Here is a 23,477-nt window from a genome sequence, read left to right on the forward strand (position 1 = left end):
ATGAATGGGAGGAAATGGAGCTCAACAGCTAAAAACAAGAAGTTAAAATAGTTTCTAATCACTGAGCCAGAACTTTCCTTTAATTTTAGAAAGTAGACGGATGGATTTCAGTAAAAAAACAAAGAAATCTCACCTGTAAGTTTCCTTTTTTCTACATCAAACAGGTTTTGGGCAGCAGGTCTAACATTACTGACACTAACAGTGCTGATTGGTTGGCGAGCGGAGCAGCTCATTGGCTGTTCGCACTCACTGACATCATGAACGTACATGAGGCGCCATTTCAATCTCCTATAACTCGAGTTTAAAAGCTCTTAAAAATATAACAGCAGTGTTAAAATGTTTTACGCTGTTCTGTGTTCAGGAAGTGATTTAATTTTTTTACATTAAAATGTTGAAGCATTTACAAACTATGATTTTGCTCAAATGCTCCATATCAACCCATTCACTTTGGAGTCGCTCGGGAGCGCCCTCTAGTGTTTGAGAAGCCCAGAAGGCATTACAGAGTGGGAGTTCTCCTCTCTACAAGTTTATTGGTTTGATGCAAACAAACTTCAGTGATAGTAATGTAACGGCTGACATGTGCAGTGATTATATTATTGTATTATTATATAGTTATAATTTTTTGTATTGTATTTTCTGTTTTTCAAGATAACAGACAGTCGGATAAGCATTTCACTGCGGGTTATACTGTGTATGGCTATGTGTTTGAGCAATAAAGCTTGAGTTGATTTGACGAGGATGTTAATGATGATCTTTGTATAGAATATTTTTTATTTGCTCTGTACAGCTGTGTATTGGAAGGCATACGTCGACTGCAGTGTATTCGCAATATGTTACTTATTCCAGCTTATGCAGCCCTAGTGTGTGTGTGTGTGTGTGTGTGTGTGTGTGTGTGTGTGTGTGTGTGAGGGATACTTGTCCTCTTCTGTCCTGCTCACATGTGCTCTGCCCACAGGAGATATGGATGGTCACTGGTGGGACCATGCGTCTTGGCATAGTGAGGCCTCCCCTATGTCTATGGTGAGGCGTCCGCCCCTCTGTGTCTTCATCCGTCCCATTATCCCCTGATTTTATTCACCTTTGCATGTTTTTTGTTTTCTTTTTTTTCTCTACCTCTCCCTTTCTTCCTGTTTGTTTTTTCCTTTTTTAAACGTATCCTTAACCTGTAGGCGTGAGTCAGTGGGGAAAAAGAAAAACAATCGAGCAGACATATTTTTTGGATCCTGCTTATGCACTGTCCGAGAGGCAAAAGAGCAGAACGGTGCGATTCGGGGAGCGCTCCCTCGAAGAGGAGGCGGAGGAGTGGTGCGAACCTCAGGTCAAAGACTCGGGCGTTGACACATGCAGTAGCACGACGCTAAACGAGGAGCATGGCCATAGCGAGAAGGTACCGGCTCTGTGTCTCCAGCCTGCTCCTCTTTCACCTCCTAGCTGTCTTGCCCACTGCTGACCCACTGCTGCCCTCTGCACTGTAAACAGATTTGCTGTTTTAACTTAATAATAGTGAATTCGTAACCTGGCTGCATTGAAACTATACAAATCTCCAGAATAAGTTAACCCTTTAATGTCAGTATGTGAGCTGTGTTTATTGGTACCTATCGCTGCTGTCGGAGCAAAAGCTTGTATCTCCAAAATCAGAACTTTACAGGAGAAGGGAAAAACCTCCTTTACTTTTAATGTAAGTCAATGGAACCAGAATTTTTTCCAAGTAATTTTTGGATCATTTCTTTTGGTCCATTTATCATGATATTTGCACACAATGTAAAGAATAACAGGTATTTTCAAATGATGTCAAAAACTGAAAAACATCAAAAATGGAGATATGAGGTTTTCTTCTGACAACAGCGATATGCTTTCTAAGCACAAAGCTGAAGAAATGTCTCCAGTTTATTAAACCATATGGCTAAAAATTAGTCATTATTGTCATTATTTATCATTTTATGTCTTTTGGTCCCATATGGTTACTGGTTTTTAACCCCTTAAGCCACCAGGGCCCAAGAGCCAGCCCAAAGCTTTACAGCTCAGCTAGTTTGCATTGAAGTCCCTGTAGTTACTGAATAATAAGCCTTAGTATGTAATAAACCTGGGATTTTAAGTGGTAAACAAAACAATATAAATTCCAAAGTTTTACTGTTAATAAATGTATAAAAATTACACATAAACAAAAAATTGTACTCATGTTCAAAGTATAAACATTTTATCATTTTAGACCCATTGGAACAAACTCTTTTGCATTTTTCCTCAGCATACACTCTTAAAGAAGAAGGTTCTTTACGTGATTAAAGGGTTCTTTACATCATAAAAGCGTTCTTCAGATTGATGGAGAATGTGCATGTCGATACCTGAATAATGCTCATAGTTCAGCCCTGCATTACACTGTTAGTAAAGACAGTGGTTCTATTTAGAACCATGAACATTCAAAGAACCATTTGCATGTTTAAATGGTTCTTTCCATGGTGAAATGGTTCTTCAGATTGTTGCATATGGTTATATATAACATTGTAACAATAGCAGAACCCTTTTTGGTGCTATATGGAACCATAAACAACACATTCTCCATCAATCTGAAGAACCATTTCACCATGCAAAGAACTTCAGATTCTTCAGATTCATTCTTCAGATTGATGGAGAATGTTTTGTATATAGTTCTATATAGAACCTTTTTGAAAATCATTCGATACAGCACCCAAAAGGGTTCTTCTATTGTCGAACTTGGTATAATAGAAGAACCTTTTTTGGTGCTATATAGAATCCTTTTTAAAAAGACAGTATATGGAACCATCTACAGCACATTCTCCATCAATCTGAAGAACTATTTAACGATGCAAAGAACTCTTTAATCATGCAAAGAGTTCTTTGAGTGTTCATGGTTCTATATAGAACCATGGCATATATAGAACCATTTTGTTTTATTAAAGAACCCTTGAAGAACCTTCTTTTTTAAGATTGTATCGCTGCTGTTGGAACAAAACCTCTCCAAAAATCTTCTTTACTTTTAATGTAAGTCAATGGAACCAGAATGTTTCCCACGTCATTTCTTTGGGTCCATTCAGCATGAAATTTACACACAATGTAAAAGGGAACAGGTATTTTAGGTATTTAAATGATGTCAGAAACTAAAAATGACAAAAATGGAGGTACGAGGTTTTGTTCCGACAGCAGCGATATGCTAAAGAAAATGCATCAGAATTTGTTCTAATGGGTCTAAAGTGATGAAATGTTGTTTATTTATACTTTAAACATGAGTACACTTGTGAATTTTTTGGTTGCGTGTAATTTTTATACTTTTATTAACAATAAAACTTGGATTTTTTTATTGCTTTGTTAACCCTTTAAAATCTGAGGCTTATTACATACTAAGGCTTATTATTCAGTAACTACAGGGCCTTCAAAGTAAACTGGCTGAGCTCTAAAACTCTGTTCCGGCTGGTGGGCCCTGGCCATTTAAGGGGTTAAAAGGCAGTAGCCATGTGACCAAAAGACATAAATTGATAAATAATGACAAAAACTCACTTTTTAACCGTATAGTTTGATTACCCGGAGACATTTCTTTAGTACAAAGTATAGCTGTTGGACATGAATGGGTCAACAGAGTAATAATCCGTCTGTTAATGTATTATTAAGTGCAGTGAGGTCAGTTTTAAGGCGGCCGGGTTTTGTACTTTAAGTTGAAACACAAGTCGTTTTTACAGTTTGTGTCTCTGAATGAATTCTAAACTAAACCTGACTTCAGAGGGTCACAGCAGCTTAGCTGTTGAATCCTCTCCTGAGTTCTGGAGGTCCTGAGCGAAGCCTCCTGCTTGCTTTGCTGTTTGCTTTCTGTCTGCGATTCTCAATACGGACCCAGAAAAGGTCCTGAAAGACGTCCTGCCACTCCTTCCTGTCTTTTTGCTGCATGTTTGCTGTTAGCCGCTGTGGCCTGGCTCCCCTGCTGCAGGTCAGATTAAGGTTCACCCCTCCACCTGACCCTCCCACACTCCTCCCCTCAGACTTTTTTTTTTTCACACTCAGTCCGTCGTTCTCGGCCTCCAACACGAGGGTAGGCTAGCGTGACTGACCTCACACAGGAGCGATTGTTTTTCTTTTTCCCTTTTCACGCTGTCGTGTGCCTCGTTTCGGCTCTGCCCTCCCCTCGTCTCTCTCTCTTCTTCTTCTTGTGTTGTTTTCTTCCACTTGGTTTTGCTGCACTGGGTCACTGTACTGAACACCCTCCTCCGCATGACTCTCTGCCTCCTTTCTTCTCGTCTGCCGTGAACACGTACTCTGACCCTGAGGCCAACCGGCTGCGATACCATCCACTCGCTAAAAGAGTTACATGAAAATGAAAGGATTAGTTTGATAGAGAATCAGATTTACACAGTTTCTCCTCTTATCTCAAACGTAGTCGATCAGCCGTCTGAAGTTTGCTTTTTTAGTTTTAGAACTGGAGCCGCGAGGCTAATGTAGCTAACAAGTAATGGAAGCTAACACCTCACCAATTAGCATCATGCAAACCGCTAATCTAAACCATCGCAAACTTACCGTACTCTGTTCTGAGCGGTTAGAGGGTGATCTAAAATAGACTGTGGTGTCGGACGCTGTATGGCACACTGTTATCTATAAACATGGACAAATGTACCACTGTTTTTAGCTAATGCTAATGTACTTTAGTCCATGTTAGTCCAGAAAACAGTGTCATACAATGTCAGACACCACATAATCAAGTCTGTTTGAGATTATTTAAGGGGGATTCCATCATAATTCAAATGTTAAGACATAAACTTTCTAAAACAGGGTCGTTCAGAGTGGTTTGGTGTGAAACGCTCCGTTCTAGAGAAACTTACAGAGTCAGAACTGTTCACAGTGGTGGTGATAGGAACCAGACGTCCACCTCTAAAAGCTCCCTCACAGAAAGTTCCTACATGAAATGGTTATGAATGCATTGTCTAAATATATTGCCTAAAACTTGTTTTTAAAAACCCATTCATGGTGGAGGGATACATGCAGGGTGTTGTGAGGCAAAACAGTCCCCAAAGAAAACGTATTATTTCAGATTTTATTATTTCATCAACATTCCATATAAACCCAGAAGACTCGTGTAGGTTCACTGGTGGTTCTGGATAGTAAATAAAATGTCTATATTTGTGTTGTAGTCATGGCGACCCCTGGTTCCTATCACCACCACTGTAAAGACATCTGAACCATTTCACTCCAAACCACTCTGAATGGCTCTGTCAGTCTCATTGATTTAGTTAGGCAGAAATTTTGTAAAATGGTTGGATTTTCCTTAATTTCACACAGCTTGAGGAGACAAGTGTGTGGTAATTTGGGCACAATGCTAACTTGTGTTCAGAAGCTACTATACTTGGTATCTACATTATTAGCCTTGTAGCTCCAGCCAAAATGAACAAAACAAACCTCCAACCAGTCCAAACAAACATTTAGGCTTAGGGGTAAAACTGTGATTTGAATTTTGGCCAGACTTTCTTTAAACATTAAAGGATATACTGACTTACTCTCTGTGCATTCACTGTTTGAGAGGATCACCAGCAAAAATTCTGCGAAGCACCTCTACATAACACACCTGTCCCTCCATTTGGACGACTGTTGGCCCAGCAAACTGTCCTCAGGGAGACGTGCGACAGCTGCTCCTCCTCTTTCTTCTTTCCAAGTCCATGTCTGTGTGTGTGTGTTTGAGTGTGTGTGTGTGTGTGTGTGTGTGTGTGTGTGTGTGTGTGTGTGTGTGTGTGTGCGCGTGTCTTTTTTCAGGAATGTAGACACTTGTTTTAAAACAAAAGGTGTTTTCTCACTTTGACCTCGCAGCACCCGGTGACATGGCAACCGTCCAAAGATGGGGATCGCCTAATTGGGCGGATTTTGCTCAACAAGCGCATGAAGGATGGCACGGTGCCCAGAGACACCGGCGCTCTGCTGGGCCTGAAGGTAATGCTGAACACAGCTCACACAAACGGGGCCGCTGGGAGCCACGACTGATGACCGAATTACAAACTGCTGCTGCGTTCAGACAGATTCTGTTACAGCTTCATTCATAACAGTGACGTTATCCTCTTATTTGTTTATGTATTTGTGTCTGAATTCCAGCCCTTAAACTGCAGGGTTACTGTTCGGTTTTTAACCCCTTAAACTCTGAAGACCTTGTTGTAGAGACAGTGTTCGCCTGGCTTTATGAACAATAATACACACACTGCAAAAAACAATATCTTGGCAAGTGAAATCATCATAAATATAATTAATATATCTAACATTTCTCATTTTAAGACAGCTGTAGGAACATTATAAGAATATTCAACCTATTTTAAGACATTTCTACTTGTTTTTAAGCCATTTTATGTAGTGAAACTGTTTTATTGGCAGATAATTTAGCTTATTTTAAGAAATAACACTTCATTATTCATACAGCTGTCTTAAAATGTTATATATATATATATATATATATATATATATATATATATATATATGATATGTATATAATATTATAATATTTCTAATTTTCTTATCAGACAGCTGTGCAAATATTATAAGATTATTCAATCTATTTCAAGACATCTATACTTGTTTTTAAGCCATTTTATGTAGTGAAACTTTTATTCCATTGGCAGATAATTTAGCTTGTTTGAAGAGTTATTTCTTGAAACAAACAAACTAATCTGAATAACTAGATAAAATTATTTCAAAATGTGTAGAATATTATAATATTCTTACAATAATATTACAATCTGAAATACTCTATATATTGGCTGGTTTTCAGATTATTTCTCTTGCCAAAATACATATTTTACAGTATAATATGTCGGTGTAAATCTGAATAACAGAGCTACAGTTTGAGGTGTTAAAAATTGAAATGTAAATTTGTTCCTTTACACAAAAAGTCCGAAAGAAAGAGGAACACAGGTGCAGTTTACACCACTGGAGAGTTCAATTATAAATATGGTGTGTAGTGTAAATAGGTGAAACACTAAATCACAGAATAAATGCAATGTGTATGAACTTCACTTCACTCTTACAAAAGATGGTTCTTCAAGAGTTCTATGGTGAAGAAAATGGTTCGACATAAAACCATGAATACTCAAAGAACCCTTTGCATGATGAAAGGGTTCTTTGCATTATCGAATGCTTCCTCAGACTGATGTAGAATGTGCTGTAGATGGGTCTATATAGCACCTTTCTGTAAAGGGTTCTATATAGCACCAAAAGGCGTTCCGTTATAGTTATGATATCAAGCTTGTAACAATGGAAGAACCATTTTCGTTGCTATATAGAACCATTTTCAAAAAGGTGCTGTGTAGAACCATCTACAGCACATTCTGCATCAATCTAAAGAACGTTTTGATGATGCAAAGAACCCTTTAAATCATGCAAAGTGTTCCTGGAATGTTCGTGGTTCTATGCAGAACCATTTTCTTTACAAAAGAACCCTTGAAAAAGAATCTTTTTAAGAGTGGAGGCCATTATTGAACAAACTGAACTAAAAAATGTAATTTTGGTGCAGGTCACACCTTTAGTCTCTGTGTTCCCCTTCTGGATCGTTCTGTTTGTCTTACTCTGTGGATGTTCAACCCTTTTGCAGTTAATATGGGATGTTACACTGTGTGAGCAGAGAATCCTGTAAAACTCACAGATGAATTCATTCTGATGAAATTCCACCTCACCTCAGAAATTCCTGGGCATGTCGCTCACATGCTCGGTGCACACAGAAACTCTTCTGTCGGTCGTCTCTGACTTTGGCACATCTCTGCCACAGGTGGTCGGTGGGAAGATGACAGAATCCGGTAGACTTTGTGCTTTCATCACCAAAGTGAAGAGGGGAAGTTTAGCAGATACTGTTGGCCATCTTCGACCAGGTGCGCATGTGCTGTCTTTTCTCTCTCATACGTCTCTCTGTGATGTTGCCTTGTCAGTCAAAGCTTGAGTGAGAAGAGAAAGCAGCTCTCTTTACAGCAGAACACGTTGATTTCTGTACTGGATCTCAAATGACACAGAAAAGCATGTCAGTAGCTGTGTCCCAATTCAGGGGCTGCGTACTTCGAAGGATGCGTAGACCCAAAAAGGCTGAACCGAAATGAGACGGTCTGCTCTACGGCGGATTTCCTGTTTGCATCACAGCACCACTGTTCCCCCCCAAACCACTGCATCACGAAACGCTGCTCCTGTCAAAGTTCTTTAAAGAAGGAACCAGAAACTTTGATTTTTATTTTATTTTTTCATTTATTAGAGCTGGAGATGCTCCTCTCTGGCTGCTTTTTGCTCCCTAAAACAAAAGTTTTCCTTCAGACCACATTTGCTTTTTTAACATTTGTATCGTTCGCAATTCGACTGAGTTTAAACCCAATACTTACATTTAAAGTGTCTCCTCAGCCGCTGTTCGCTCCTCTGCTGACGCCGCTGTGTTCTCAAATCCTTGCCGCCACGCAGTGAACCCAGGATGTGTTGGTTAGCGAAGGATCCACCCGTTGTTTCTCAGCCACATATGAAGGAGCCTTTGAAATGGGACAACCTAGTTGCGCCACTGTGACCCAATCGGCCTTCAAATGCAGCCTCCGAAGGATGCAGCCCCTGAATTGGGACACAGCTACAGATTCCTGCTTCTGTTGTTTTTGGTACCATTTCCTCACTGTGCTCTAGTTTACCCACCGATCCATGCAGAGTCAATGTTAAGTTGATGTGTTTCTCTCTCTGCGCAGGCGACCAGGTTCTCGAGTGGAACGGCAGGGTCTTGCAGGGAGCCACGTTCAAGGAAGTTTACAATATTATTCTGGAGTCCAAGCCCGAACCCCAAGTGGAGCTGGTGGTCTCGCGGCCCATTGGGTGAGTAAATATGAAGAACTGAGGTTCCCATATCCAGACTAGGCCTGGACTAAAGATGATTTTCAGTGTTGAATTACCACTGATATTGCACTTTAGTCTAAGACTAGGCTTAATCCTTGTTTGGGAAACTAGCAGTAACTACATGGTCAGGCAGTATTAAAGATGCAATGTGTAAGATTTAGCGGAATGAGGAATGGGCATGTCAGATGCTTTCTCTGCTGTGGTAGAGCAAATAGATTTAAGATTCATAATAATATAGTAAAAATGTTTTCTAGAGGCATGTCTGCATAGTTGATACAGCACCCACTGAGGCTCCACTATAGATCAGTGGACACTTGCATAAAACAGTGCAGTTTGTAAGATTTAGCGGCGTTTAGTGGTGAGGTTGCAGATTGCAACCAGCTGAATTCCTCTCCCTCACCCCTCCCTTTCCAAGCGTGTAGTAGAACCTACAGTGGCCGTCAGGTTTTCTGTTGTCGTCTGTCCCGATTTTGTTTTGCTTCTTCATGTTTCCTCTTCTCTGACGGTGAGGATCCACCCTCTCTCGCTTTTTCTTGTGCTAAATAATAAGTTTGATCCTCCATTTGTCAAAATTTGGGTTCTCAAACTTCTCACAACACAAAATGGTCAGCAGCACCGGCAGCGGCCACAGATTCTTCTTCTTTTTACGTCTTCCAAGCGGAGCTACAGCGCCACCAAATTCAAGCTGCTGCTTCAACATAAAAAAACATGGAAGACGCCCTCTAGAGGCAGTGTTTGGTTTGTCTGTTCTGGGCTACTGTAGAAACATAGCGGCACAACATGGCGGCCTCTGTTGGAAGAGTAGCCGCTCCCTACGTAGATATGAAGGACTCATTCTAAATGAATACACAGCGATTCATGGTTACAGGTGATTACACACTAATGAAAATATGGTTTTGTTTACTATGTTCCATTTCTACTAATAGAGCCCCCTAAATCTTACACACTGCACCTTTAATGGTGTTATTGCCTAGCGTTATTATTTATTATAAGAGCTTGTGTCATGTTCTTGTCTCTTGCAGTGATATTCCCAGAATACCAGAGAGCACACATGGACAGCTTGAATCAAGTGAGTGTCATTATCAGAAACTCCTTCCTCCTAGTTAATGTTTACCGCATTCACCACCACTATTGTCAGTGATAAGGTTCCTCACCTCACCTGCTACATCACTCCTACCCTGCACTCCTGGACATTCCAGTACAAAGCAAAGCAGAACTCCAGTACGTGCTCCCCTCTCTGCAGACATGGTCTGCACTTCCACTAAGAGATTTTGTGGCTTTCCTGACCTGTTTTTGCTGTTAACGGTGTGGAAATCACTGCTCTCCATCCTCAGCCTCTGGCCTGGTCTAGCTAAATCTGTTTGATGATGGAGAAAATCAACAAGCTGCAGCTGATCTGCTCAGGAAGCAAAGAGAAGATGCTTTTAGGACCCACTTATAAACTGATAGTCTTGCTACGTGTTAGAAATGGGGAAGAGCATGGGTGCTCGAGTACTCGGTTAATCGTATGAGGTGTCAAATTCTGAAGTCACGACTGGGGTATTTGTTCTGTTTCAGCTCAGGAAGATAAAGAAAGCTTAGAGACTAATTCAATAAAATGGCACTTTAGGTTGTAAAGGGCTATAAAATGTTACAGTTTTGCTCTTATTTGTTAGTAAGTACAAGGGCCAAAACCAGGGGTCACAATTCAAATATTAAGAAGAGCCATTTTGTCCTTTCAGCAAAAATCAAACCAGCTTGGGAGCCACAACACTTTATGTCCATTTTACCATCTTGGCTGTAAATATGTCTCAGTTATGTGCTGATGTGCTAGCATAGGCTAAAAATATAATATAAAGGGAAACACAGACTTACTTTGCTCTACTTTAAGCTTTAGCTCAGCTATAGCTGCTTTTCTCGCATCTCCAGCAGGAAACTTTTCTGCAAAAGTAGAACAGTTTCTTGTAAAACGTCTCTCAGCGCTTGATTTTTACAAGGCTGAAGTCGCTTCTCATTCACCAGCTTCTTGTTTGAATTTTCCTGTTCCACCTTAAATGGTGCCTGAGGCACCAGAAGGTAACTGCTGCACCACTTAAGGTGGAACGGGACAATTTGAACGAAAAACTGGCTTCAGCTTTGTGACTTTTTAGTGTTTAACAGATTCGCGTTGCAGATTAAACCTATCAGGAAACCAGCTGGAGTGATTATAAATGTAAATGAGTCAATTTGTCTCCAAATTATAGATGTTTGTCTTAAATATTTCTGTTGGCCTTTTCGTTAGCTACTAGCTAGGCCAGATTGTTATGGCCAGCAGTCTGAGCTGATCTTCAGGGTCAAAGGGTGAATTAGCAGTTCTACGTTAACTCCAGCATTTAAGATCAGCTACTGTAAAACTGTGTTGAACGATCAGCAGAGCTTTATTTTACTGTAAAGGAGGATGATTTTATTTTTACCCACAAAACTAATTCTGCTGTGGAGCTGTTTTAGCTTAGAGGCATCATCATCCAACACAAAAACTACCTGCTTTTTTTGATAATAAAACACGTTGTCAAGTTTATTTATGCTAAATTTTTTTTTGCCTCTTTACGCCAGATCTGTCAGCTAAAAGGGTTAGCCGCTGGCCATACTTTGATTTTCAAGTATTTTTTCCCCCTTACTCACAGTTAACCAGATCATTTTTATCATTTATTAATTTCATGCATACTTGAATATCAGAATCAGTCAGAATGAACGCTCAAGGTTCAATTTGTGTGCTTTTTCAGGGTGAATATGTGCAACGTTAACATGTTATTGTTTTTTCAGGTTCAAGTTCCTTTGAATCCCAGAAGATGGGCCCGTCCATCTCGGTCACGTCCCCCATGAGCCCCGGCATGCTCCGTGACGCCCCGCAGTATCTGTCTGGACAGCTTTCAGTGAGTTCCCAGCATGCTCTTGGGCTACAGATTAGTGCAAGGGTTTGCACATATGGTTGAATTCAGGCTTGCTGTTTCTCTGACCACTAGAAAACCTTAGAGTGATTGATTAGGGTTCTATGTAGGACAGCCGACTTGAAATAAGGTTTCACTGCAGAGTGTTTGATATTCCTTTAAATAGGAGTCTGCTAACATTAAACAGTGAACTGCTGTTTAGGACGGTCTTATTTAGGCTGCTTAGTGATTGGCCCAGTTTGAAATAGACCTGAGCTGGCTTTAAATAAACTCAGTGCTACCTTAAACTGAAAGTTGGCTTGCTGTCATAAAGAATGGGGTTCTAAAGGCTTTGTGTGAAGACCAGACATTCATTGCCAGAGTTCAGGGACACGGTTGACCCTATGAAAGGATCACCAAGTGGAAAATGTGTACTTAGTTTTCAAGCTTGTTACCAGATTGGTTATCTTGGCAGAGAGCCAGGTCAGACACCACGACTGGTAAAAAAAAATATGCACCGAGCGCAATTTTTTGTTTGTATAAATTATTTCAAGCATGTGTAAAACTGATGATATTTTGCACATCAAACATATTTTTTGGACGGTGAAAAGTTACAGAATTTTATTTGCCCCTGCAAACTTTCGCCCATGACATGAATTCACTGACCAATCAGCTGTCTCTGGTGTTGGCATGGTGACAACCAAGATGATGGAACTTTTTCAAGAACATCAAAAGGATCAGAATCTAAAACGGAGGTCAATCTAAAACAATAGGGGGTTTGCCCTGAGCGAGGATCAAACTCATGACCCTTATGTTAGTGGTTGGGAACACTCACCCACTGAACCACCTGGCGCACATGAGAGGATGACCGCAAGTGCAGAGCAGAGCAGAGCTAAGAAACTAAAAACAAAATTAAGGAGGGGGACCGAACCCTCAGTCACCATGCTGCCAGACTAACATGCTACACAGCGTGCCATCGTAGGGGCTAATGGCTATGCTAACTGAAGACTTAAAAGGATGAAACAAACTAAGAGCTCCCCAAAACTGAAACCAAAAAACTCTGTTCTTTAATGAAAAAAAAACTTTTTTTAAATACTTACGTTAGGGAACAACTTGAGAAAAGCAAAGACTCGAAACTCAAGACAGATACTGAGGGTACCGGCCGAGTCAGAGCAACGTGCACGTGGCAGCGTGAACTCAAGACTGAGTGGCGAACAGCGTGTGAGCGACCCATAAGTGGGGTGCCCACAGCTGCGACCCTAATTACTCAGTCCTGGCTCTTTGGCCCCTCCTAGTAGCTGGAGGTGACCTAGCAGGCTGCCTGGACGTTACAGACACAGTCTGCCCACTTTGTGAGAAGCAAAGGATATTGTTTGGGTAGATATTGTAGCTGTGACATGACGAAATTCCCCCCAAAAAAATCTTATTGTCTCCAGGGTGTATAGTGTCAGTCGAAAAATATTTAGATTTTTCTTATCCGTATATCAGTGTTGAGAATATCATCCATCTTACTCAAAGTGTCAGTGGAAATGCATGTTTTAGGTTAAAAACTTAATCGGTATTGATTTTTTCTCTAAGGGTTAGTATGTGTATCTGACTGATGAGCCAAATGTTGAATTAGTCCAAACATGCTGGAATGTAAAAGTCTTACTGTTGTCAGTTATTCAGTGGTCTGTAAATCAAACATCCTTATTCTGCACTCTTAAAAAGATGCCTCCTTAAGGGTTCTTTAGTGAAGAAAATGGTTCTATAAAGAACCATGAACACTCAAAGTAACCTTTGCATGATTAAATGGTTCTTTTCAGATTAATGGAAAATGTGCTGTAGATGGTTCTATATACAACCTGTTTGAAAATGATTCTATACAGCACCCAAAAGGGTACCTTCTACTGTTACAAGCTTGACATCATAACAATAGAAGAACGCTTTTGGGTGCTATATAGAACCTTTTACATCATCAAACCGTTCTTCAAAATGTGTTGTAGATTTTTCTGTATAGGGTTCTTCTACTGTTACAAGCTTGACAACGTAGCAATAGAAGAACCCTTTTGGATGCTATATAGAACCCTTTTGCATAATGGGTTCTTCAGAATGTGTTGTAGACGGTTCTGTATAGAACCTTTTTGAAAAGGGTTCTATATGACATCCAAAAGGGTTCTTTTATTGTGTCAATCTTGACATTGTAACAATAGAAGAACCCTTTTGAGTGCAATATTTTCAAAAAGGTTCTATATAGAACCATCTATAGCACATTCTGAAGAACGCTTTCATGATGCAACGAACCCTTTAATCATGCAAAGGGTTCTTTGAGTGTTCATGGTTCTTTATAGAACCATTATCTTTACTAAAGAACCCTTGAAGAACCATATTTTTAAGAGTGTAGATTCATTTCAGAGCAGATACATGAATGGCAAATTTTATTGTCATTATATTATTATATTATTATAATATTATATATCGCTGCTGTCAGTAGAAAACCTTGTATCTCCATTTTTTTTCCGTTTTTCAGTTTTTTTTGACATAATTTGAAAATACCTGTTATTCTTTACATGGTCATGTGTAAAATTTATGATGAATGGACCAAAAGAAACGGCCCAAAATGACTTGGGAAAAAACTCTGGTTCCACTGAACTCCTGTAAAGTTATGATTTTGGAGAAACATCTGGCCACTCTTAATGAAAGCATCTCTGATGTTAGTGGAAAGCAATTAATGACTTCCTGATCATTCTGCAGCTTGTTTGCAGTGTCACATTGCAGATGCTGATATTGCTAATATTGCGGTAATGATGACCATACCATATTTTGCAGTCCTAGTGTAGAATTTATTTTGATGTTATTTTATTGTTGAAATGTTTTGTCCATAACATTTTTAACTGTTGTTAACTATCTATGTGATGGACATGCTTTCCAAAACTCCAAGCCCTTAGTTAATATTTCCTCAATACAGTCCAGCGACTGCTTAATAATAATCTGGCTGGCTATGAGTTTGGAAAACGTGTCTACAACACTAAAGTTTGTGGTCATTAGTTGACATTTTCTTTATCTGTGTGTCCAACATAAACTGACCTATCCATGCTCCGCCAACAAATGTGTTCTTTCATATCTAGGTGGAAAAATCTCATGCAACCTGATAAGAAACTGTAGATACCTTGTTTAGTGTTGATACATGTTGAGTCCAGTTTTAAAAGCAATGCTACTGTACTTTATACTGTACTGTACTCTGCCTAGGTACTGTGATATAAACTGAGTCTGTTCTACGGTTTCTCATTAGGTTGAATGAGTAACTGACTCTAAATGTAGGTATTGTGATATAAACTGAGTCTTTTCTACGGTTTCTCATTAGGCTGAATGAATAACTGACTCTAAATGTAGGTATTGTGATATAAACCGAGTCTGTTCTACAGTTTCTCATTAGGCTGAATGAATAACTGACTCTAAATGTAGGTATTGTGATATAAACCGAGTCTGTTCTACAGTTTCTCATTAGGCTGAATGAATAACTGACTCTAAATGTAGGTATTGTGATATAAACTGAGTCTGTTCTACGGTTTCTCATTAGGCTGAATGAATAACTGACTCTAAATGTAGGTATTGTGATATAAACTGAGTCTGTTCTACGGTTTCTCATTAGGCTGAATGAATAACCGACTCTAAATGTAGGTATTGTGGTATAAACTGAGTCTGTTCTACGGTTTCTCATTAGGCTGAATGAATAACCGACTCTAAATGTAGGTATTGTGAAATAAACTGAGTCTGTTCTACGGTTTCTCATTAGGCTGAATGAATAACCGACTCTAAATGTAGGTATTGTGATATAAACTGAGTCTGTTCTACGGTTTCTCATTAGGCTGAATGAATAACCGACTCTAAATGTAGGTATTGTGATATAAACTGAGTCTGTTCTACGGTTTCTCATTAGGCTGAATGAATAACCGACTCTAAATGTAGGTATTGTGATATAAACTGAGTCTGTTCTACAGTTTCTCATTAGGCTGAATGAATAACTGACTCTAAATGTAGGTATTGTGATATAAACTGAGTCTGTTCTACAGTTTCTCATTAGGCTGAATGAATAACTGACTCTAAATGTAGGTACTGTGATATAAACTGAGTCTGTTCTACAGTTTCTCATTAGGCTGAATGAATAACCGACTCTAAATGTAGGTATTGTGGTATAAACCGAGTCTGTTCTACAGTTTCTCATTAGGCTGAATGAATAACTGACTCTAAATGTAGGTATTGTGATATAAACTGAGTCTGTTCTACAGTTTCTCATTAGGCTGAATGAATAACCGACTCTGTGGAACAGACTCAGTTTATATCACAATGTAGGTATTGTGATATAAACTGAGTCTGTTCTACAGTTTCTCATTAGGCTGAATGAATAACTGACTCTAAATGTAGGTATTGTGATATAAACCGAGTCTGTTCTACAGTTTCTCATTAGGCTGAATGAATAACTGACTCTAAATGTAGGTATTGTGATATAAACCGAGTCTGTTCTACAGTTTCTCATTAGGCTGAATGAATAACTGACTCTAAATGTAGGTATTGTGATATAAACTGAGTCTGTTCTACAGTTTCTCATTAGGTTGAATGAATAACCGACTCTAAATGTAGGTATTGTGGTATAAACTGAGTCTGTTCTACAGTTTCTCATTAGGCTGAATGAATAACCGACTCTAAATGTAGGTATTGTGATATAAACTGATTCTGCGGTTGAATGGGATTTTTTCCAGCTATAAAAATGACATATTTTTGGGTGGAGCATGCAATTAAACAAAATCTAACCTCGACACAAAGCACACTGATATTTTTAAGCAGTATATTGTGACTTTTCATTGCTTGACATTTGAGTTCTGCAGTAGAAGTTGTTGGCTGCATGTGTTTTGAATGGAACTGTGTTGAAATGATTGAAACTGAAGGTCGCCTGCTGGGCCAAATCTCCTCTCAGTAGTGTGGTTTTGATTTATGTGCCTTTTCTGGGCCGTTGGTTTAGTTTTATTGCATTTTTTTTCTTTGTTAATTTTGCTTATCCAGAGTCCATGCCTTAGTAGAAGAACCACGCCTTTTGTCCCTAGGGTCCAGGTAACAGCACCAGTCTGACTGACTCTTTCTCTCTCTCTCTGTCTGTCTCTATATCTCTCTCTCTCTGTCTCTATATCTCTCTCTCTCTACCTCTCTCGCTCCTTTCTCTTTCTCTCTGCGATATTTGGAAAATGCACAGCAGGAAAATGGCAGCATTTCAAATCTCTGATCTTCATTATCCTTTGTTTGATTTCGTTTAACCCCCTAAAGCGATACTTTGATATTGCTGTTTCACATCCATACAAGCTTTTTTCATACATATATTATCATTTTTAACCTATTAAAACTCCATCCTGCTGAGGGTCTGAAAGAGCCTGCATGACTTACTGACCTGAATGGAATAGTTTAAAGAGACAGTCAGCGATTTTACTGACTCTGATTTTGATATTGGGATTTCATTCTGCATTATCTATTCAATGAAGTCTCTTTAAATGTTTGGATAGATTCCAAATTATTCTGGGACAAATCTATGCGTTTCTTTTCCACGCAACCTGAAACATGATTTTTCATGCCACAGTAAAAGGTCCTGCAGTCATTTTAAACAGGCACATAGTATATGTGTAGATTAGAGGTGGGCGATATGGCAGAAATATGATATCGCGATATTTGCCACAATATTTATTTTTTCAGACTTCTGATCAACTCGAACTGAGAAAAAAGAACGAATCAAAAACTGAACACAGTGTTTAGGTTTAGAAGATAAACAGTAACAGTCAAAAGTTTGGTGGTGGGAAATATGGCAAAAATATAGCACTGTGATACTTAGACGATTTCATGATACATGATGTGTCACAGGATTTATTTTTTCAGACATCTAAGAAATGAATCAGAAAAAAAATGTTAGAAAAAATGTGAATACAATGATTTTTATTCCATATTTGGCACTAAATCCAGTTAAACTAGACTGTTTTTTGGCTCCCTTTATAACACATGATGACACGTGAAGATGGTCAGCGTTCTACAAGTTTTGACAATATGCACTATATTGATCACGATATCCACGATGTACGATGCCATATTGCCCAGCCCTAGTCCAGATTAAACTCTAAATTTTAGTAATAAAACTCTTTTGGACCTAAGACCGAGAGCCCTGCCGAGCTTTCATTTGTCACCAGGTAAATGTCATGTTCCATGTTGCAGTGAGAAGATTACGGTATGTTAACAGTCCCATTTTTCAACGTGAGATTGCATTTTCCAATGAAGAACTGGCTGTAGCTCCAGAGCCCGTAGATGAAGAAACAAATTGTACCAGCAGAAATGAAACTGCACTTCTAATCCGCGATTCTCAGAGCCGCTCTCCCTGCCAGACTCACACGCTCGCCAAAACGTGCAAACACAATTCGAGTCTTGAATAACAGCCGATGCTCGCTGCACATAATGTTTTTCTCTCTGCCATATTTAGGCTGCTGTCCACGTCCTCTATCTAACGCAGAATCATAATTCAGTGTCTTTTAGAGAGACTTTCAGTGAGTATGGCTGAATTTATTGAGCAAATGAGTGGAAATGGTACAATTTGTTTTGACTGAATCTTCTCCCCCTCGACTGTATCTGCGTCTGAAGCAACCTGGTTTGCCCTAGATTGTATTGAATGCATTCTGCTTTGCTGCATGCATTAGTCCTGGACTATTTTTAGAGCAGTATGTGCTCTATAGAGGTATAGAGCTGTGTTTCCTTTAGCTCTCGTGATTTCTTCCAAAGGACGGGCAAATTCTTTGAAGTCTTTGGAGTTCACTCAGAAAACCTCAGGCCAACTTTCGCCAGTCTTCTGGTTTTTGCCCGTTCTTTTCTCTCTCTTCGGGTAGTTGTAAGGACGTAGATTCTTAACAGTGAGCAGAGAAGCATGTGTGAGACTCATATTGATTGTTACTTTACTTTTTCTTTCTTTTTTTTTTTTTTTTGCCAAACCACTGCAGTCGAGACTTTCAAAGCTGTTTAAATTGCTACTTCCGGAAAATATCATGCGCAGTACTTTGCAGCTCTCTTTTTCTTTGAGTCTTTGAGTCATTCCTTTCGACAGAAGCCTTACTTCATTCCTTTGATTTGAACCTTTTGAGCTTTGAAAGTGTCTCTAGACTTTAGATTGGACCTTTTGTGGTGGTGAAATAGGAGAGCACTTATCTGTCTGTTGTCATGTCTGTGATAGGAGATACCAAACTGGACGCCCCCAGTATGGACTCCCCGATTGGCTAACTGCAAATTCTCCCTGTAAAGTGGCACATTAATGAGCTATATGTTCAGACAGTTTGTGTTAGCTTCCGGTATTAGAACTGTGCTGCATTAGCTCCTAGATCAGAACAGTAGTTTGGCAAATAATCAGATTTATACAGTTTACACTCTTACAAATGTGGCTGATCGAGCAAGACCTTTGGTGTCTGAAGTTTGCTTCGTTTCTTCTACACTGGAGCTACAAGGCTAATGTAGCCAGTGGTCTAACTAATGGGGGGCCCATGACACAGGACACCCTCAAAATCTTAATTGGGCCCCTCATATAGATGCTGAACCAACTGTTCACTCGTGACTCAAAGAACAGTCCAATTTCTTAACAATATATCTCACCAGTTAGCTTCCATCAGCGCTACACAGCTAGAACTAAAGTTTGTTGGGTAACACTTTCTATGAATGTCACCTTTGTAAGCATCTATAAACACATTTATAACATGTTATAATGTATTCATAAGGCATTATAAATGTGGTTATAAATATTTATTACACTGAATTACACTTTATAGCCATGTTTATCATACATTATGAATTGTTAATATAATGCATTATAAATAGTGTTAATAACATGTTATACTGTCAGTGCCAAAGAAGTCAGTCCCAGCTTTGAGAGCGTGAAGACAAATACCAAGCTAACGGTGGTGAACATTACCTTTCCCACATTGGGTAAAACACTGATGGCAGCTCTAGTTTAAACTCTGACATTTGAAGCCTGTAATGTGCTTTACTGTGAATGTTTTAGTGTTTCAGTAAATCCTTCAGTAAATACTTCAACTTGAAGCCTCACTCTGAACGCTGGAGGAGGCTTTAGTGCAGTACGCTTCACTTTACTTAGAGCGGACAAATACGACTTATGAGCTCTTATAATTTGTTATGATCAATACTTATAATGTATTATGTTAACAATTCATAATGCATAATAAACATGGCTATAACATATAATGCATTTTTATAAATATTTATAGCTATGTTTATAATGCCTTATGAATACATTATAACATGTTATGAATGTGTTTATAGATGCTTACAAAGGTGACATTCATAGAAAGTGTCACCATTTGTTTATGTCCCTCTTATTCATAATGCATCTCATCCATGGAACCCAGTTTCAAACACATCCTTTGCAACCCGACATAGTCATTATTTACGGTTAACGTTAGCTGCTAGCAGGTTTAAGATTACAGAAATACCACTGAATGTAGATAACACAGGGATCGGCAACCCAGATGTTAAGAAGAGCCATTTTGTCCTTCTAACAAAAATCAAACCACCGTGGGAGCCACAATATTTTATGTCCATTTTACCATCTTGGCTATAAATATGTTTCACTATGTACTAATATAGGCTAAAAAATAAAATATAAACGGAAACACAGACTCACTTTGCTCTGCTTTAAGCTTTAGCTCAGATATAGTCACTTTTCTCACATCTCCAGCAGGAAACTTTACCACAAAAGTAGAACAGTTTGTTGTAAAATGTCTCTTAATGTTCAACTTTTTACGAGGCTGAAGTCGCTTCTAATTCACCAGCTTCTTGTTCGAATTTTCCCGTCCCACCTTAAATGGTGCCTGAGGCGCCAGAATGTAATTGCTGCACCATTTAAGGTGGAACGGGAACATTCAAACAAGAAGCTGGCGAATGAGAAGTGACTTCAGCTTTGCGCCTTTTAGTGTTTGACAGTTCCTCATTGCAGATTAAACATATCAGGAAACCAGCTGGAGTGATTATAAATACAAATAAGTCCATTTGTCTCCAAATTATCGATGTTCATCTTAAATCTCTCTCTTTGCCGTTTCGCTACTAGCTAGGTGAGACTGTTGTCTGCGTTGCTATGGTGACCAGCAGTCTGCGCTGATCTTCAGGGTTAAAGGGTGAATTAGCAGTTCTACATTAACTCCAGAGTTTAAGACCATTTACTGTTAAACTCTGTTGAACGATCAGCAGAGCTTTATCTGCTTCATGCTAACTGCATGCCTAAATTGTCACACACTTTCCATAGCTGCGTTAGTCTCATAGCTCCAGTGCAGAGCTAATGAAGCAAATTTCAGACACCAAACACGTCTTATCTGATCAAATACATTTGTGGAACACAACTGTGTACGTTTGATTTTTAGCTGAACTATTGTTTTCAGCAATGTAGAAAAAAAACAACAAGACACAAAGCTGGGAAAACAGCTCAGTGTGCGTAGTTGAGCCGTGTGGATGATGGACCTGCTTTAAGAAAGCCCTGACACGCATGTGGTCCTTTGGGCAGCTTGAGAGCCTTCCCGCCGGACAGGCTAACCCAGCTGTGCTCTCTCTGAAGGTGAAGCTGTGGTACGACAAAGTGGGACACCAGCTCATCGTCACCATCCTGGGAGCCAAAGACCTGCCTGCTCGGGAAGACGGCCGGCCCAGGAACCCCTACGTCAAAATATACTTCCTTCCTGACAGAAGGTACGGAGGAACTTGTGTTATTGTTGTTTTGCTACCAGCACATTTGTTTGTGCAAATGTGTGACAAAAGCACTGGACTTTGGACGAAATCCAGTGGTTAAAATTTAAATAAGAGCTTCTGTCTTGCCACAGATGCTAGTGAGGCCAGTAGATCACCTGCATTTTACAGTATTGTGTTTTTATATGTCCGATTCCTGTCATTGGCTACTGATCAAGTCCTTCGGGAGCTGCGTTAGCCAACACTGAAAAAAGTTGTTGAACATATATAAAATATTGAAATGTTGGCATAGAGTCAGACACGGTGGGAGACATGATAATAACATAAGAAATGCTCTTTATTAATCACCAGGGCAGAAAGGCACAGAACTCACAGAGGGAGGTCAACACTAGCCATACACTTCATCATCACAGTGACCTCCAACCCCCAATAATGCAACCCTCTCTGACACAGAACAACACAATAAACACATACCACATACCTTTAACTGACAAACAACAACATAAACAGTGCAGAGAGACACATTTCTGGAGGGTGCGCACCTCCCATGAGCCTCCTGGTGTGGCCATTAGCATGGCTGTGCCTCACGAGTTTCTAGAGGCCGGCGCCAGCCAGTTAAATTACGTTAATTAAGCATTTACACACAGTGATTATGAAGATAAAACATACTTCGTTTATGTTTAGCCAGTGTACACATTTGAATCATGTACGTTTCTAGCGACTTTCATTTCAGTCTTCTCAGCCTATGCAGTGCAGGTGGACTACAGCACTGAACCTGCTGGTAAACTCAGCTGTGGACTTCAGGAGCTACTCTGATAATATGAGGATACAAGCTCACCCTCTTTCCCCTCTTTCTCAGTGACAAAAGCAAGAGGAGAACGAAAACGGTGAAGAAGTCGCTGGAGCCCAAGTGGAACCAGACGTTCATGTACTCCCCCGTACACAGGCGGGAGTTCAGGGAGCGCATGCTGGAGATCACGCTGTGGGATCAGGCCAGGGTGCGCGAGGAGGAGAGCGAGTTTCTCGGAGAGGTGAGATACAGATAACTTGGACAAGGACAGAAGGATCAATCAGAACGTTCTAAACTGTGATTACACTGCTACATATTGCAGTACATTAAAGTGAATTGTTGACATGATGTGGTTAAAGACTGGCGTGCACCATTTCTGACGAAAGTGATTTATATTTGTTGGATCATCTGACTGATTTGATTCATCTTTGATTGGTCCACCCGAGCCAAACAGGCTAACATGATTATGTTACACCAGTGGTTCTCGGTCATTATCCTGGAGTCCCTGAAATGCAGTTTTTAGTTGCAGTGCAGTTTAGTTTTTTCCAAACTGTTTCCTGCCAAAAGTGGATGGAGCTACTGGTTGATGGTTGGTATATATTCTATTCTATAATGATGAGAATTTTATCCATCTCTTAAAAGCGCATGTACATTAGCTGTGCCTTAAAGAGCTTCTTATTGGGTGAATTACTTTAACAATGACAGAAGGCACAGCAGCTGGGGAGGAATGAGTAGGGCTGAAAGATTAATCATTTTAGATCAAAATCACAATTTGAAAAGGCAGTTTTCAAACTGCAAAAGCAGCAGGTTTAATCATAGTCTACATCATCAAGTTTTAAGTAGGGAAATTTGGCCTGATAACACAGAGCTTGTGAACTGCTTGTAGATGAGTTAGACCAGGGGTCGCAACCCAAATGTTAAAAAGAGCCTTTTTGTCCTTTCAGCAAAAATCAAACCACCTCGGGAGCCACAACATTTTATGTCCATTTTACCATCTTGGCTGTAAATATGTCTCAGTCTGTGCTGATGAACTAGTATAGACTAAAAATATAATATAAACGGAAACACAGACTTACTCTGCTCTGCTTTAAGCTTTAGCTCAGCTATAGCTGCTTTTCTCGCATCTCCAGCAGGAAACTTTTCCCCAGAAGTAGATCAGTTTCTTGTAAAATGTCTCTTAATGTTCGACTTTTTACGAAGCTGAAGTCGCTTTTAATTCGCCAGCTTCTTGTTCG

The 23,477-nt window shown here is 39.6% G+C and overlaps 1 protein-coding gene across 1 annotated transcript in view; it reads left to right on the plus strand.

The window, feature by feature from the left end:
- The window catches only part of LOC118805243 (regulating synaptic membrane exocytosis protein 2-like), a 166,579-nt gene that overhangs the window by 21,044 nt on the left and 122,058 nt on the right, over positions 1 to 23,477 (plus strand). The window contains exons 2-10 of the mRNA XM_036565918.1: positions 956 to 1,020; positions 5,803 to 5,922; positions 7,742 to 7,841; positions 8,682 to 8,805; positions 9,849 to 9,895; positions 11,608 to 11,717; positions 16,752 to 16,799; positions 21,325 to 21,455; positions 22,312 to 22,483. Of these exons, the coding sequence (XP_036421811.1) occupies positions 956 to 1,020; positions 5,803 to 5,922; positions 7,742 to 7,841; positions 8,682 to 8,805; positions 9,849 to 9,895; positions 11,608 to 11,717; positions 16,752 to 16,799; positions 21,325 to 21,455; positions 22,312 to 22,483 (917 nt within the window). The remainder of the gene's footprint in view (positions 1 to 955; positions 1,021 to 5,802; positions 5,923 to 7,741; positions 7,842 to 8,681; positions 8,806 to 9,848; positions 9,896 to 11,607; positions 11,718 to 16,751; positions 16,800 to 21,324; positions 21,456 to 22,311; positions 22,484 to 23,477) is intronic.

The sequence above is a fragment of the Colossoma macropomum genome, unplaced genomic scaffold (genome assembly GCF_904425465.1).
Source record: "Colossoma macropomum unplaced genomic scaffold, Colossoma_macropomum, whole genome shotgun sequence".
NCBI lineage: Eukaryota > Metazoa > Chordata > Actinopteri > Characiformes > Serrasalmidae > Colossoma > Colossoma macropomum.